The sequence below is a fragment of the Erpetoichthys calabaricus genome, chromosome 3 (assembly GCF_900747795.2).
Source record: "Erpetoichthys calabaricus chromosome 3, fErpCal1.3, whole genome shotgun sequence".
NCBI classification, from domain to species: domain Eukaryota; kingdom Metazoa; phylum Chordata; class Cladistia; order Polypteriformes; family Polypteridae; genus Erpetoichthys; species Erpetoichthys calabaricus.
The window spans coordinates 38674796-38691937 of record NC_041396.2 but is presented as its reverse complement, the minus strand read 5'-3'; the positions used below and the strand labels follow the sequence as shown (position 1 = coordinate 38691937).

At 39.4% G+C, this 17142-nt stretch overlaps 1 protein-coding gene across 1 annotated transcript; it reads left to right on the top strand.

Moving 5' to 3' along the window:
- The first annotated feature begins 4456 nt into the window (after positions 1-4456).
- On the top strand, positions 4457-13408 carry LOC114647938 (ubiquinol-cytochrome-c reductase complex assembly factor 2). The gene is made up of 4 exons (XM_028796648.2): positions 4457-4622; positions 8078-8152; positions 12010-12079; positions 12574-13408. Exons 1-4 carry the CDS (start codon positions 4485-4487, stop codon positions 12666-12668), a joined length of 378 nt encoding a protein of 125 aa, XP_028652481.2. The 5' UTR covers positions 4457-4484; the 3' UTR covers positions 12669-13408.
- The last annotated feature ends 3734 nt before the right edge of the window (positions 13409-17142 follow it).

Sequence of the window (17142 nt, the reverse complement as noted above, 5' to 3'; positions counted from 1 at the left end):
CCTCCAGGCAAGCCTTGTCCTCTACCTCCCATCTCTAACTTGCCTGGATGAGGTTGCTCCTTTTATGCCAGACCTGGGAGCACTTCTGGTGTCACATGACTACACCTTGGAAGCACCACCGGGTCAGGTGGAATCTCCTTAAAGTGTGCAAGTCCTCTCCCCACAGCTCCCTCTGGCAGCACATATGTACAATGACTACAATTCCCTAGGTGTCCTGCGGGTGTACAAATGGAAGCTCTACCCAAATGATACTGACATCTGACACTTTGGAGGACTTCATAGCCCCAATATACAATCCTTCAGGAAAGGAATCTGAAACTGCTCCAGTCGGGATGCCTGTCCACCCATATCCTTCCCTTACGGCCTCCCAGCTGGGTAAGGAACTACCCTCCTTCCTGGTAGGGATGCCATCCTGTCTACCTTGGCACCTACAACAATAACTAAATATATGAACCAAATGCATTTATCAGCACAACCTTTTGCACCAGTTAACTACACATATCAGCATAACCATTTCACCAGTTAACTACATGTATTAGCAAAATGTTTTAACTTGTTTACTACATGTATCAAGATAACCTTTTTAATCAGTTAATTATTGTGGCTCTGAAGTTGGCGCTCCAGCCCCCCAAATCCAGCACAGACAGACACAGGAACAAGTCTAGCACAACACAAAGGCTTTTAATTGTGGGAAACTCTTTCCCAACAGTTTCCCACAACAGCAATACAGAGTATAAAGCACCAAGGAGCACTCATTACTTGTCTTCTTGTCTTTTCTTCCCCTGTTGTCTCTCTCTCTCTGCCTTTGTCCACCTCCACTCCTCCTCCAGCAAGCTTTGTCACCTTCCTCCTGACTCTGGCCCCTGGAGCAATGCCAGCTGGCTCCTTTTAAGTAATACCCAGGAGTACTTCTGGCATTTCATAGGCTTGGTTCGGAAGCACTTTCAGGTAAGGTGCGAGCCCAACGAAGCAGGGCTCTGTAGGCCCTGCGGCATCCCCTGGTGGCACCCACGGGACCCAACAGGGCTGAGTAGCAGGACTCCATTTCCCATGAAGCCCTGAGGGAACCCATGGGGCTGCCATCTAGCATACCAGGGGAAATAATGTCCCCCAGCCTTTGATACTATTTGTCACACTACTCTTCTTAATAGATTATCTTTGATTGGCATTACCCACACTCCACTAGATTGGTTCAGATCCTACCTCTCAGTCCGCACTCAGTTTGTTAAGCTTAAAACTTTTACATCCCAACCCACCACTGATACTTCAGGTGTCCCCCAAGGCTCTGTCCTGGGGCCCCTCCTTTTCATTATTTACCTCCTTCCCTTCGGCAATACCTTTTTGTAAATATAACATTAGCTTCCACTGTTATGCTGATGACATCCAGCTCTACCTCACTAGCAAACCTACTTTTGGTACAAAATCAACATTATTCAAAACTGAAAGTTTTTAATTTGTTATTGATAATTCCTCTGTCTCCCCTTCCCCACAGGTTAAGAGTCTGGGTGTCATCCTTGATAGTACTTTATCTTTTCAGTCTCACATCAATAACATCTCAAGTCAAGTCAAGTTGGGGAGCATGCACTGGTATAGTGTGTTGCCACACCCACTACACAACGAAACAACTCGGGATCCTGGTTTGCAAACCCCCAGGCAGACACGCAGTCCAGTCCCACCCTCCGGAAATGACCCTCTATCTGCTGCAGCTATGTGTTACGTGGGTGACCCCTTGGTCTGGTCCAGCCACTCGGGTCCCCAACAATGAGGATCTTACGAGCTGGATCACCAAAGGGGAAACACACCACATGGCCGTAGCGCCGTAACTGACGCTCCCTCACAATGCAGGTAATATGCCTCATTCGGGACTCCATGAGCAACCACTCATTCGACACAAAGTCAAACCAATGGTACCCGAGGATTTTCTGGAGAGACACAGTACCAAAGAAGTCCAGTCTTCGTCTCAGGTCACTGGATAGCATCCATGTCTCGCAACCATATAGCAAGACAGGAAGCACCAGGACTCTAAAGACTTGGACCTTCGTCCTTTTGCATAGATATCGGGATCGCCAAACACCCCTTTCCAGCGACCTCATGACCCCCCATGCTCTCCCAATCCGTCTACTGACTTCATAGGAAGAGTCACCAGAGACATGAATGTCACTGCCCAGGTAAGTAAACCTCTCAACAAGGTCAACAATCTCTCCGCAAACAGACACAGACACACTGCTGATAACATCTAACATTACTAACATCTAATAACACAAGGGGGGTCCGCCCCCTGCTCGCATCGCTCGCCTACCCCCGGGGTTGGGTAACCTGAAATACATTGATGAATGTCTGAGATATATCGAATTGTAAAGGTGTAGATGACGAACAAAGGAAGTAAAGAACCCATAGCATGGCACATTAGAAGGATCTATTGGAATACTTCTTTATACACAACATTTGTAGTAAAATCATTGATAGAGTGCGTCATCTGGATCTAACGCGTAGATCTGTGCATATTTGCGTTCGTGATTTGGGTCAGGGTGCACTGTTCCAATCCGATGTAATATTTGTCTACATACGTGAAAGCAGTATGGGCCATTGCCAGCTGGTGGCCTGATATTTACCCCGGTAGATGTAAAAGCAAATGAACTATTGTAGGATCTAATGCAGTCCATAATGTTTTTACTTTCGGGTACATTGTTAGTTAGAAACATCCGTAGATATTAAGGATATTCATCTAAAGGAGGCTGTCCAACCTGACCCCTTTGACAACAACGTGTAAATTCATTAGTTGTATTGCCAGTTGTTTCTTCAGGGAAGTTAAGTGAATGACAATGATATCAAATGATATTCATTAATCCTAAGGAATGTTCATTAATAGTGGACGCACTTAAAACCAAAAAGCCGTCAACCTGGGTGGGACGCTACAATACTTTCTAATTTTACTGCTTTCATATTGTGTACCTTTGTCTGCATGTGTATCGTGCCATCATTTGTTTGAGCCTTTTGAATCCCACTGCTTTCATAATCTCTTATCTGCCTTTTTTTCCTCTCCAATGCCTTTGGGTGTCTATTCTCCATATTGTGCTTATACGCTTTCTATGCGCTGAGAGCACATGATTTGTGTGTTGGAATTGTTTCAATTTCATTATCTTCACTTTTACTTTAAAGCTTCATTAAAAACAATATTTTCTGGGTCTGCATATTTCCAATTGCGTAACATTAATCGTATTCGCCACTCCCTCACTCCCCACACCACTGCTATCCTTGTTCGTAGCCTTGTCACTTTTCGTCTGGATTATTGCAATTCCCTTTTCTTTGGTCTTTCTTGCAAATCTCTTTATAAGCTTCATCTGGTCCAGAATTCAGCTGCCTACAACATTACTAGAACCCCCTCTACTCACCATATCACTCCTGTCTTGCAGCAATTTCATTGGCTCCCGGTTAAGTACCGCATTAAATTCAAAATTCTTCTGTTAACATTTAAGACTATCCACAACTTTGCCCCTCCATAACTGCCTGACCTCCTACATGTTGCCATTCCCTCCCATACTCTTAGATCCTCTTCATCTATCCACTTGACTGTCCCCTTCATCCATCTTACCACTATGCAGAGCAGAGCTCTCCAGCTCTGGAACTCATTACCATCTGAGCTTAGAAATATTGAGTCATTCTCACTTTTCAAATCTAAACTTAAAATTCATTTATTTAAGACTGCTTTTTCTCTTTGACTACAATTGCTCTGTCTGATTTTATATATTAGTTTTGCTTATAATGTGTGTGTTATCTATTTTTTGGTGTTCTCGAGTGTTTAGAAAGACACCTACAAATAAATAAATAAAATGTATTTTATTATTATTATCCAAGTAATTTAAAATATTTTAGTACAAATGTACTAAAGGTAAATTGCTTGACAATATAATTTACTTGGACAGGTGATAAGATATTTCTTTACAATAGTTTTTTCAACAGTTTTTATTAAGCATGAAAATTACGAAATGATAAAGAATTGGTGGATCTGATGGGGGGTTAATTGATGTACCTAGCAACCTTGGCATGGAATTTGGGGCACCGATGCGATATCCTCACCTACACCACCCTTACTAGAAGCAATGCAACACAATGATAAAATTGTTAAATTACCTTTGCCAAATAAAACGTGAGTCACCTAGCCCACTTCTCTCTGTGCTGCTCAGGTCACGAAATCATAGAATTAATGAGTATTACCTTGTGTTTTCCAGTTAGATCCCTAGAAGTTTGCCAATCACCTGGCAAGGGAAGGTGAAATTCGTTGTAAAAAGGTGTTAAGTTATTATTATTAACTGCTATCTCTTAAGCACACGCCTGCATAACTTTTGTATCTTCCAAAGAGTAGCATCAATAGCGGCGACATAGCAGCTATTACAGATGCCCGATTATTTCTCATGCGTTTGACGGAGTTGTTACGAGCATTTGTAGTTTGTCCCACAGCGCACCCCATACCAAGGATTCGAAAAATGGCCGCCACCCGTTACCGAAGGTTTCTGCGGCTCTGCGAAGAATGGCCGAGAGATGACACGAAGCAGGGTCGAGATCTGGGTACATTTTTGAGGCAACGAATAGCTGTTGCGTTCCGCGAAGGAGAAAACACACAGGTACACTAGACTGGAAGGCGCGACGATAACCTAAATTTCGTTTTTGGGAAACAGACTAACTTTAAAGTAGCCAAGGTTACGAAAATAACTTCCGGGGTAATAGGTTGACTTTGTATAAATAATCCAGCGTTACCTGATGACATTTTTTTGTTGTCGCACTGGAGTTTTGTTTGCGTTAACGCACTCTGTTTATGGTTTTAAGTTGCCATTACAAGATTTTAAAATGTTAATTTTGTGAGGTGTATAATGAAGAAAATGGTTATTTTTGTTAATCTGAGATTTTTATGAATTAAAAGAAACGCCAAGATGCATATGAAAGCGTGTAGTATAGCAGGCGGAATGTGCCTGCGCAAATGCTCCTAAAATTCAAGTAAAACACTCATTTCATTATATATTACTTCATTTTATTTACACAGTGCTAACGTACAAGGTGCTCGAATTACTTTCTGTTAGGCAGACTTGTTCTCATTAATTAAAAGATTAAACTATAGTCGTGCTAAGAGCGCTCGCGGATATGGAATATTATCGGAACATTATGATTTTCGTAATGAACACATTTTCAAATTTCTGAGTGTGTGCAGCACTGATCGATTCTTTTACTGCTATACTGTATGAGTGAAATATGAAGATTGTGATCTAATCACGATTACGATTAAACAATATTTTATAATTAACGGGTTCTAGTAAAGTGGAATACCATTTGTGCCAAAACTTAAATAAGTAAAATGGGAATTACGAAATACTCACATGTAAAAGTACAGCGATATATGTAAATTTTAATAAATTGTGAAACATGTATAATTAAGCCAATTAATTAGGAAATTTAATGTCATCAATTTATTATGATTATGGGAGTTATTTCAAAATTGCATTATTTTTAAAGAACGCTTTTATTTCACAGTTCGACATTTCCAAATACCTCTTTTAAATCCAAAGCTATTTATTTCAGAGTGCCTCGTTCCTTTGGAATATTACACATGCCGATGTAAATGTTTGTTAACACATATTGCAATGCAGTGCGTATGCACATGCTGCATTTAATTCGGGTACGGTTTAATTGTGTCATAATTAAAGCTGTATCAACCAAATGATCGATTACTTTTCATTACAGTATGCAGTTTTTGTGACACTTTAAAATGTGATGCAAAAGCGTATTTTAATTCATGTACATAAATTTCATGTCATAACTAAAGCAAAGCAAATATTTTGCTTAGCAGCTGAGTGGATTGCATTTCTGTTCAAGACCAGACATTAATCATACTAAAAGTGAATGTAATCAAATGGCCAGTCAGCATCATAAAATGAGGCAAAAGAAATTAACAGCTGAGGTAAGAGTCGTTCTAATCATAGGTGTGTTCACCCAGAGCTAAAGATGGGTTATCAGCTAATGACTGTTGAGCACACATGATGATGTTGAAACTTGACTGAGATACTCCTGAGCTGCCAGACAAGTTCCCTCTGGTAGGTGCCTGTTGCCAGAAAGCCAAATTTATTAAAACCAGGATATGAACAGATACAGAACTTGGGACAGTCCGTCTTTCTGATGCCTTGCCCATTTCAGCACACATGTCTGAGAGAATGGCTCTTGGTAACCTAAATCAGCTCATCAGTGGGTAGGCATTGCGATGCCACACCACTTACAGCATTTAACAACCTTTATGTAGATTTTTTATCAAGTTGTGTTGCTTATACAGTTTTCTTTAGTGACCAATTTATTTTTAAATTTTTGTCCCACAAATGCGATACTTTATTAATCCCAATGGGAAATTCACATTCTCCAGCAGCAGCATACTGATACAATAAATAATATTAAATTAAAGATTGATAATAATGCAGGTGAAAAACAGACAATAACTTTGTATAATGTTAAATGTTAATGTTTACCCCCCCGGGTGGAATTGAAGTCGCATAGTTTGGGGGAGGAACGATCTCAGTCTGTCAGTGGAGCAGGACAGTGACAGCAGTCTGTCACTGAAGCTACTCTTCCGTCTGGAGATGATACTATTTAGTGGATGCAGTGGATTCTCCATAATTGATAGGAGCCTGCTGAGCGCCCTTCGCTCTGCCACAGATGTTAAACTGTCCAGCTCCATGCCAACAATAGAGCCTGCCTTCTTCACCAGTTTGTCTATGGCTCTCATGTGACGGCCACCCTGGATTCATTGCTAATATCATACAAAACACGGTGGCTAAATAGTGGGGGAGCACCGTTAATATCCACAACTTTTTCCAACATGAACATCATCAGTTCTTACAGACAAGGGGGCTCCGCCCCCTGCTTGCTTCGCTCGCCTACCCCCGGCGTTGGGTATCCTGAAATACATTAGTCGAGCTCGTTCGTTTTGGAGCCGTGCCCGCTTTGCCTGCGGCATTTCAGACGCACGTTGTAGGCGTCTGCATTCATTGATTTTATCTAGGCGGGCTCGTGTTTGTATATCCGTCAGTCGAGCTCGTTCGTTTTGAACCCGTGCCTGCTTTGCTTCCGCAGTTTCAGACACGCGTTGTAGGCACCCGCGTTCATTGATCTTATCCAGGTGGGCTCGTGTTTGTATCGTTGAGCTATATTGTGTTTGAATTTGGTGTAAAGCGTTCAGCGGTTTGTACAATCCCAAGCAGCACATTATTCCTAACTTCACTCCGCAGTAGCGCCACTCACAATATGGCAGTGACGCCTGCGCCTTCACTCCGCAGTAGTGCCACTCACAATATGGCAGTGACACCTGCGCCTTCACTCCGTACCATCTTTGTGGACCTGTGGGGCCTCTGTAGCCTCTTCCGTTTGAATCTGGGCTGCAGCGCAGAATCCTCTTTTTTGTGTGGCTGTGTCGGTAGTCGTTAGCTATGGGCGCGTTGTTGCTTCATTTCTCATTCACGTCAGTTGAGCTTTCGTTTTTGGGCCGTGACTCCTTCGTGCGCGGTGGATACGACTTCGCTTGCGGTTTATGAGACGTGCGCTGTATGCACCTGCGCAGTACGTCTCATGGTCCCATCGTCGTGTACCTGCGTCCATGCCATCCGGTTTACCATTCTCGGTTAGTGATATGGATAGGATTTGCAATTTTTTTAAAGAAAGGATTTTCAAAGCTGTAGTAAATGTACATGCAATGTCTCACAGTGACTATGAAGACCAAGTCAGAATTTTTTTATTTTCTTGCTTGTTGTTCATTCTGGTGTGTTTTCAGGCTATATCTTGTGTGTGTGTGTGTGTGTGTAGATATATTTATTTACCAATTTATGTATTTACTGAAAGAGCTCCTATAAAAGGCCAACTTTTTCTGCTGAGGACAAATAAAGTTCTATGTATCTAATACTTTTATAACCCTGTACTGGTTATGGTACTCTGGAGTGGTGTGCCAAAAATCTTGAACAAATCTATGTATGGTTCTTTAGATTTGTGTTTGCTGAATAATTTAGCCCAGTGACTGTTCATATAATACCTTATTCTACTTTTCCAGATTGCAGACCCAGAGAAGTGTGATCAAATGTATGAGAGTTTAGCTCGTATTAACTCCAATTTTTACAAGAGCAAGGTAAGTGTAATTGGGGAAAAAAATTAAATGTAAAAATAGCTTTACCTGACTCATATTGAAATCCAAATCATTTGTCACTTTGTAACATGTTGTGATGACAGGGAACAAAATGTGGCACAGGAGATGTAGTGGAACTAGTTTGCGCTAACACAAAGAAACTCACTGGAGGGGGGATTTAAACCAACATAAAAGTGCAGGGCAATGTTTGGTAGGTTGGGTGGGGTGGCAGGATGGAAGGTTATAGCACCATGAGAGAATGAGGTACGACTTGGGAGGAGCGATGTAATGTTTTTGTTAGTTTAAATGTGGAGGACACTGGTATACAAAGCAGCTAAGCAAGTTCAGACTATATTACAGCTGTTTACAGATGTTTTTACAATTAGAGCCCAGACATGCCTGTCACACTGTCACATAATGGGGCACTAGAAGGAATTGAATTAAAAACCCAGAGGTTCAGAGTATAGTGCATTAGCTACTATACCATGCTTATGAGCACATAACATTCTTCCATGATGTTACAGGTCAGTTGTCAGAAATTCCCATGCAGGGAAATAGAGAGGCCACAGAGGGTGGGCAGATAGTCAGAATATCTCCTGGTCTGCAGGAAGCAGCACTAGTTTCAAGCCGGGAGAGGCTGGAACCATTATGCACTTTCAAAGGTGAGCAGTGGCAGAGCTAGACACAATTATATAGCCTATTAGAAGGCATCAAACAGTCCCTGAATGGCAGGAGTGTGGTCATATTGCACTTTTAAGGCAGGCAGCCAATAATGTCTCTTAGTGACTTGGCACTTTATGGTGTCTGATGTCCATGTAACAAAAGAAAGGTCATCCTTGATCCCAGGAGGTGGTTTAAAGCCAGAATGCTTAGCGTATGGTAGAAGTATGAAGTAAGCTGTGACAAGCAAGGTTATTAACAATTTTGCTTTTTTATTTCTATATTATTTTTGATCTTACTTGGAAATTCAGTTTAGTTTTAGTTTTCCTGCATGATGTATTTTTAGCTTCAATTTAGTATTTATTTCACAAATACATTTCTATTATATATAATATATATATATGTTAGTTTCAGTTTTAATAATTATGGTAATGTTAAAGAGGTACTATACAGTTTAGTTTTGTCTCACAATCAGACAGAACTTTACAGTTAACGGGTTCTGAATATGATATGAATATAATGTTAATGGAAGCTTGCTACACTACATGGTTTACTATCTGTTTTTGTTTTTGGCTGATAAAAACAAGCATAATAAAAACCAGATACTGAATATGAACACTTTTATAATTTTTAAAATATTTTCCATGTCATTTGTGCTGAACAAATGTGCACTGACTGTTGGCAAGTTTCATCTTTTCCTTTTTTTGCCCAGAATGGGCCAATTTATGATGAAATTTAGGTGAATTTTAACGTTTAAAGATTTTTTTTTCCTCTAAATGTCTACAGCACACAACATATCCTGCTCCAAGGCAGGTTGCTTGCAATTACTGTCTTCAATACTATATTCAAAAATCTCCCATACTGGACTTTTTTTTCTAATGGTAGTATTGATTTCGGTTTCCATTACAGGCACATAAAATATACAGACAGAATTTTGCCACCTGCATGCCTGAAAAGATATCAAAAATGAGAAAATGTATTGTACTGTATTCTGACAGGTGTGATCATGAAAATCATGCGGGCTTAGGAAGAACAGGGCTCTTAAGCTTGAATCAGTGCGCAGAACCCACCTAGCTGTATTGAAGGAAACAAAGAAAAACAAGCATGTAGTGTCATGATTAGGGGCAGTGAGACTTGAACAGCTCATGGAAAAGAACAGCAAACCCTTATTGAGCAGAGAAAGAGCAGGTAATAGGGAGTATGGACAGCCACAAAATAAACGAAACGGCATCTGAGATTAGGAGCGATATATATTTTCCAGACTCGCTTATCCAGAGCAGGATCTCTGAAACCTGGAGCCTGTACCTGCAGCTTTGAATGCAAGGTAGAAAAAAATCCCTGGACAGGTGCCAGCCTATTGCAACAATAACATATATATAGAATACGTATGACATGGCTAATGTTAACAAACAAAAGGAGTATGATATTTTAACTATCTATTTTGAGAGAGAGAGAGAGAAAGATTAAAAATGGTAGGCTAAATATTTTAAAACATAATTCTGCTACTGGATTATTTTCACAATATCAGGTAATTTCAGCTGTGAATGTAAACAAAAAAAAAAAAAATTAATAAATGCAGAATAAATATAAAAACAAATTAGGTTTAGTTTTTCACCACTTGGCAGGCTCTTTTCACCTACCTACCTACAGTTCAGTAGAGACATTGCCAGCTCAGTAATTTTACAAGGTTTATATCGTTTCATTGTTAACTGACCTTTTTAAAGCAAAAGTGATTGGTCAGCAGCATTATGCCGATCTTGTATGTAGACCCTGTCAGTCTTCCGATCAGTGCCGCATTATTTTCAAAAAGGATTTCTCCTGTGCAGACACCTGAGAAATAAACTGAAACATTACTCACTCATGATTTTTCTGTTCATACAGTAAAGGTTTTATTGACCAGCACATTCCAACTTCAGGCATTCAAATTACATCTTGATAATCCAGAATCGCAAAGAAGTGCAGAAGCTCACATATAACGGACATCAGACTCATGCAGTCTGGAATTTGGCTTTGTGTGTGCTGCTCTATTAATTTAAGTGTACAGTAATCCCTCCTCCATCGCGGGGGTTGCGTTCCAGAGCCACCCGCGAAATAGGAAAATCCGCGAAGTAGAAACCATATGTTTATATGGTTATTTTTAGAATGTCATGCTTGGGTCACAGATTTGCGCAGAAACACAGGAGTTTGTAGAGAGACAGGAACGTTATTCAAACACTGCAAACAAACATTTGTCTCTTTTTCAAAAGTTTAAACTGTGCTCCATGACAAGACAGAGATGACAGTTCTGTCTCACAATTAAAAGAATGCAAACATATCTTCCTTTTCAAAGGAGTGCAAAGCAAGCAGTCAAAAAAAAAATCAATACGGCTTTTTGGCTTTTAAGTATGCGAAGCACCGCTGGTACAAAGCTGTTGAAGGCGGCAGCTCACACCCCCTCTGTCAGGAGCAGGAAGACAGAGAGAGAGAGATAGCGAGAGACAGATAAAAAAAATCAATACGTGCCCTTTGAGCTTTTAAGTATGCGAAGCTCCGTGCAGCATGTCCTTCAGGAAGCAGCTGCACACAGCCCCCCTGCTCACACCCCCCTACGTCAGCGCAAGAGAGAGAGAGAGAGAGAGAGAGAGAGAGAGAGAGAAAGTAAGCTGGATAGCTTCTCAGCCATCTGCCAATAGCTTCCCTTGTATGAAATCAACTGGGCAAACCAACTGAGGAAGCATGTACCAGAAATTAAAAGACCTATTGTCCGCAGAAACCCGCGAAGCAGCGAAAAATCCGCGATATATATTTAAATATGCTTACATATAAAATCCGCGATGGAGTGAAGCCGCGAAAGGCGAAGCGCGATATAGCGAGGGATCACTGTACATACTGTCTTATTATGATTTGGGCCTCCTTGTGATCAATCCAGTTCTAGAAATTGCTTGTGATGAGGTTTCCTATTCCTGTCACATAAATTTGTTTTGGATGAAAAAAAAATAGATTTTAGTTTGTTTTACTAAGACTAATTTATAGTGTTTTTCAAGAGTTAATAATTTATGCTGGCATCAAATATAAAATAGTATAAATTACATCACAAAAAAGTCACTATTGTACTGACAGATAACTTGATATTTTTCCATTGCCTAAGTATCATTCAGTGCATAATATTTTCATATACAGTATTCAAATTATTGCACTACATCCCAAATCTGTTTATTTAGTTTCCCAGGTTTCAAGATACCAACTTCACTGGTGTCACAGCTGAGGAGTGCAGAATGGTGCTAAACACAGGTGAGAGTTTGGTTTGTCTTTCTGTGGGTGTTGTGTTGTTAAATATTTTACTGTTAATTGGTTGAAACCTATAGTGTATTAAAGTCTTTTTTGGCTTATAAAGGACCTATGTGATGACATAGGAAATAAACATTGGTTGTTAAAGGACCTTTTTAGACAGTTTTACCTGTTAACCCATAGTTGTTTGCACAATGCTGTGCAACTAGTGACTGTGAGATTTCACATAAGGCTTCACTTAATTCTAGCTGCTGGACCTTATTTCCTTAAAAAAAAAATATCAAATCAATTAGTTAATAATTAATTACATTCACATAGAAATTTTCTAGCCTACTCAAATTATCCTCTATTTCAGCGTTGTACATATATTGCATTCCCACAAGCAAGATATTTTAACAATAAATGTATCCTTCCTGCATCTTAAAACTGCTGATTTTAAATATGTACAAATATTTACCAAATAACCTGCATCAATATAATATTTTTTTCTTTCACAGACAACTTGCAACAAACAGAAGATGCAAAAAAAGGAATATGGAAGAAGCTAAAAGAAAAATTTTCCAAGCCTCCAGAAGAGGGCAGTAAAGACTGATGTACTCTCCACTTCACATGCAGTGTCAGTCCAGGAAGAACTCTGTCATTAGCATCAATAAAAGTGAGAAAGGAAAACAATATATCATTTTCCAGCTTTATAGGTTTATTACAATCAGGTGTATGGAGTAACATGAAAGAAACATAACGCCACTCTGTGGCACCATGATTACTGAGTAGAAGTACTTTGCCTTCCTTACTTGAAAAATCAGAGGAACATTTTTCATTGACATGTATATTTTCAAAATGTGAATGCCCTAACCACTGGAGCTTGCAGTAAAACCAGGGAACAGCTACCAGTGTGTTTGATAATGAGATGCAGTTTAAAAGTAGCCAACTTATTTTGGACCATGGAAAGGGGAAAAAGACACTCAATTCAATGTAAGCTGCCTTACAAGGAAGCAAGATGACTGAAAAATACCAGTGTAGTTCACCTTTGAGGTTTTCAACTACAATGAATTGTTTAGCCTCAACTATAATATTTCCAGCTAAGATGGACTGTGTTTAAAGGGTGTTCTCCAAGAGCTAAATACTGTATCTACAACTATCTACCTGCAGTGATAGGCATTTTGCAGTGTGCTTGGTGACCTTATTGTCCTTTTCATGCTTAGTCACACATTTGTTACATCACACTGTGCCAAAATTACCTGCCAATTTTGATGAAAGAATAATAATGGAAAATGAGTAAAGAAAATAAAATGCCAAAATGATCCAAAAATAAATGTAATTTACTATACTAAACATTTCAAGCCCATTCCATTGTCAGTCCAATGTCAATCAAATAAACTAATATGCATAATAAATATGCTCCTCATAAAATATTAGCTTGAACATTGCAGCTATAGTCAAATTCTGGTATACCCCAGTGCAGAACAGCAGCAAGTTTACATTTTTGTCTTTTTTTTTTTTTTTTGTCAAGGTTTCTGCTTACACCCCATAGTTTGACCCCTTGCAGAACGGAGATGGTTGGTTCTTAAATAAGGCTTTTTTTATTATTAGATACAATGTTGTGTAATCAGTTCACTTCACAATTATTGTTTTGTACAAAGTTACAATGAAACTCTTGTATGCTCTTTTCACTACACTGCCACCCTTCGCAACTCCATATTAGTCTACGATCGCCAAACTTTATTTTCTCCTGGAGTTACTATGAAAAGTTTAACCAAGTTTGAACCAGTGGGACAGTATTAGTCGCAGTTTTCATTGCCAACATTCTTATATGGATTACCTAAGCACCTGTACTGTATTTTGTCTCCGTCATTCCGGAGGAAGTGTCAGGGCTGTCTCCACCACTTCCAGGGAAGGCATAGTGGCCTGTTGGTTAGACTGAAATCTTCCTTGGCATCTTCTCCTGGACCACTGGCTGGACATTATTCAGGTCGGTACCTTTTGTATTGTCACTTGGAACCTTGTTACAACTGGTTTCCACCTGTTCCTTACGAAAGAGGAGTCAATGCCTGTCCAGTGTTTCTCGCTCCATGTTTGGCACGTCAGGGTGAATCACCACGACCTCTGACCTACTGGTCATGCTCAGCAAGCAGTCCGGTTACAACAAAGACTGCGTTGGTGAATGTGTGATCCTTAAATAATAAAACATTTACTTTTGCATCACTTTTTTTACGTCCCGCGGACTGGATTTACTTTGTATGACTAAGACCTGGATGGGTGTTGGAGATTTCAGTTCTTTTACAAAACTTTTACCACCGGACTGTTTTTATTATAATACACCAAGAATATTGGGTTGAGGAGGTGGAGTTGCATCCTTCTTCAGAAAAAAAAAACTTAACTGCTGGCACTTGTTGTGGGTTATGTATTCCAGCTTTGAACTAAATATCTTTCAGCTGGAAAAAACTAACCCTGCCCGCCTAAGTCATAAGGATTTTATTAATGAGTTTTCTGACATTTTATCTGGTCTTATGTTAAAATATGTTTGTGTCCTTTTGTGGGGGATTTCAATGTGTGTTGTCTTAATAAGCCATTGGCTAGCGACTTTTTAAGTTTTATTGATTCTTTTACTTTAGTTCAGTTTGTTACTGGTCCTGCTCATAAACCGGGCCACACACTTGATTTTGTTCTTAATATTTAATATGGAATTAAGTGACAGTGTTTTCTGATCATGTGCCTGTTTTATTTGGAGTTTCTATGAATCGTTGTTTGCCTAAACTCAGTTCCCTCACATGTTGTCGGTGGAGGATTACTTCTTCCACGGCTAGGTATTTTAGGGCTGATTTTGAAGATGCTGGATCCATTTTGTCATGATACTGAGGAGCTCACCTCTCTTTTTCATTCAACCTGTCTAAATATATTGGGCACTGTTACCCCTCTTAAATCTTGGCAACCTAAGTTAAAATCCGAACCCTGGCTGAATGAGACATGAATGCAGGAAGGCTAAGAGGAAATGGAAGAAGGATAGGCTTCAGGTATCTTTTAACATGTTGAAGGGAGGTTTGGTCAGGTGCCAGTCAATTGTTAAGGCAGAAAAGTCTAAATACGACAGTTCTTACTAACAATATTGGAAATGTAACTATGGTATGCTCTTTAACACTATCAATGCTGCCCTTAACTCTGCCCAGATTCATAAGCTAGACCCTTACACCGACACGTGCAAGGAATTCTTGCACTATTTTGTGAATAAGGTTAAAGCGATTAGAGCACATATTGTACCTTCCTCTTATGATCCATCAATTTCTGTCTCTCCTTCAGCTTAGTTTACAAGGTCTGAGCCAGTGTCTCTCTCCTGTATTTATAGTGTAATTAATCATATGAAAGTAACTGCTGGTCCTTACTGATGTTATTCTTCCTCAAGATAGGAAGTTATCATGAACAGTAGTTTGACTTAAGGGACTATTCCTAATCACTTTAAGCATGCATTTCTACAATCTAACTTGGATATATCTGATCTTTCCAATTTTAAATCCATTTCTACACTTCCACTTCACTGAAAACATTTAGAAAATCTGGCTTCATAGTACCGAGTCTGCCCTTTTAAAAGTTTTTAATGATTTCTTTTAATTACTGACTATGGTAATTCTGTGATTCTTGTTCTTTTAGACTTAACAGCAGCCTGTGGTATTGATCTCTCACTTGGAGCATTATGTTGGCCTTAAGGGTTCTGCACTAGACTGGTTGAAATCATACCTATGCAATGCAAGTTTTTCTGTTACCATTGGTTGGTGATTGTACATCATCCTCAGTACCATTTGTTTGTGGCATTCCTTATGGTTCAATTTTGGGCCCTCTCCTCTTTTCTTTGTATAGTCTCCTTTTAGGGTCCATTTTAAGAAAACACGGCATTTCTTTTCACTGCTATGCTGACGACACCCAAATTTACTTGCCTCTAAACTGCAACAATAGTAATTAGGTAAAATTATTCTTAGATTGTTTGGAGGAAATTAAAGTATGAATAGCCACACATTTCTTAAATTTTAATTAGAGTAAAACTGAGGTTCTTATATTTCATCTAAGTGGAACTTTCAATGTTCCTCCTTGTTGTCTTGGCCCATTGGAACCTTTTGTGAAGATGTCGGTTAAGAAATGGGGAGTAATTATGGATGGGGATTTTAAAATGGCTGGCGAAATTAATTAATTTATTAAGTCTAGCTTCATTCACCTGAGAATCCTATCCAAGTTAAAGGCTGTTTTGTCTTTTAAGAAAGTCATACAGGCTTTTATTTCATCACGCCTTGACTATTATGAGTTAAGCCCTTTATTTTGGGGTTAGTCAGGCTTCTCCCTCCTGCCTTCAATTGGTTCAGAATGCCGCAGCCCGTCTAACAAATCTGTTCATATTACCCCAATATTCAATGCATTACATTGGCTTCCTATTAAGTATAGGATTCATTTTAAGATTCTTATAAATACCTTTAAAGTTTTAAACGGTGTGGCCACTGTATATTTATCTGAAATGATTAGCCCCTACATTTCCTGCTGGGTCTCTGAGATCTGTTGAGCACACAAAGGGCCGATTTCTCTCCTGGCTCTGAAATTATGGAACATGTTACGTTTAAATATTAGGATGGATCCTTCATTATTGATTTTTAAATCTCATCTAAAAGCTCATTTTTACTGTTTGGCTTTTAATTTCCTCCCTTGTGCCATTTTCATTTTTGTATTTATTCATGTCGTTATTTTTATATTTATTGTGGAGTGGTGGCTCTGAGGCTAGGGATCTGCACTGGCAATCGGAAGGTTGCTGGTTCAAATCCCGTAAATGCCAAACGCGACTCTGCTCTGTTGGGCTCTTCAGCAAGGCCCTTAACCTGCAATTGCTAGCGCTTTAAGTAGTGAGAAAAGCGCTATATAAATGCAAAAAATTTATTTATTTATTGATTATTGTCCTTGTACAGCACTTTGGCTTCAACTCTATTGTTTTTAAGTTTTAAATGATTGATGAATCTCACTCAGTAGGCTATATAAAATAACACAGAATGTAAGAAAAGTGTCATTAGTAAAAAATCATTCTATGATATGAGCTA

Excerpts from the sequence above, each read along its gene's own strand:
- LOC114647938 (XM_028796648.2), top strand. The coding sequence starts at position 4,485 with ATGGCCGCCACCCGTTACCGAAGGTTTCTGCGGCTCTGCGAAGAATGG. Across the intron at positions 4,623-8,077 it reads GCGAAGGAGAAAACACACAG|ATTGCAGACCCAGAGAAGTG; the intron begins GTACACTAGACT and ends CTACTTTTCCAG. Across the intron at positions 12,080-12,573 it reads CAGAATGGTGCTAAACACAG|ACAACTTGCAACAAACAGAA; the intron begins GTGAGAGTTTGG and ends TTTCTTTCACAG.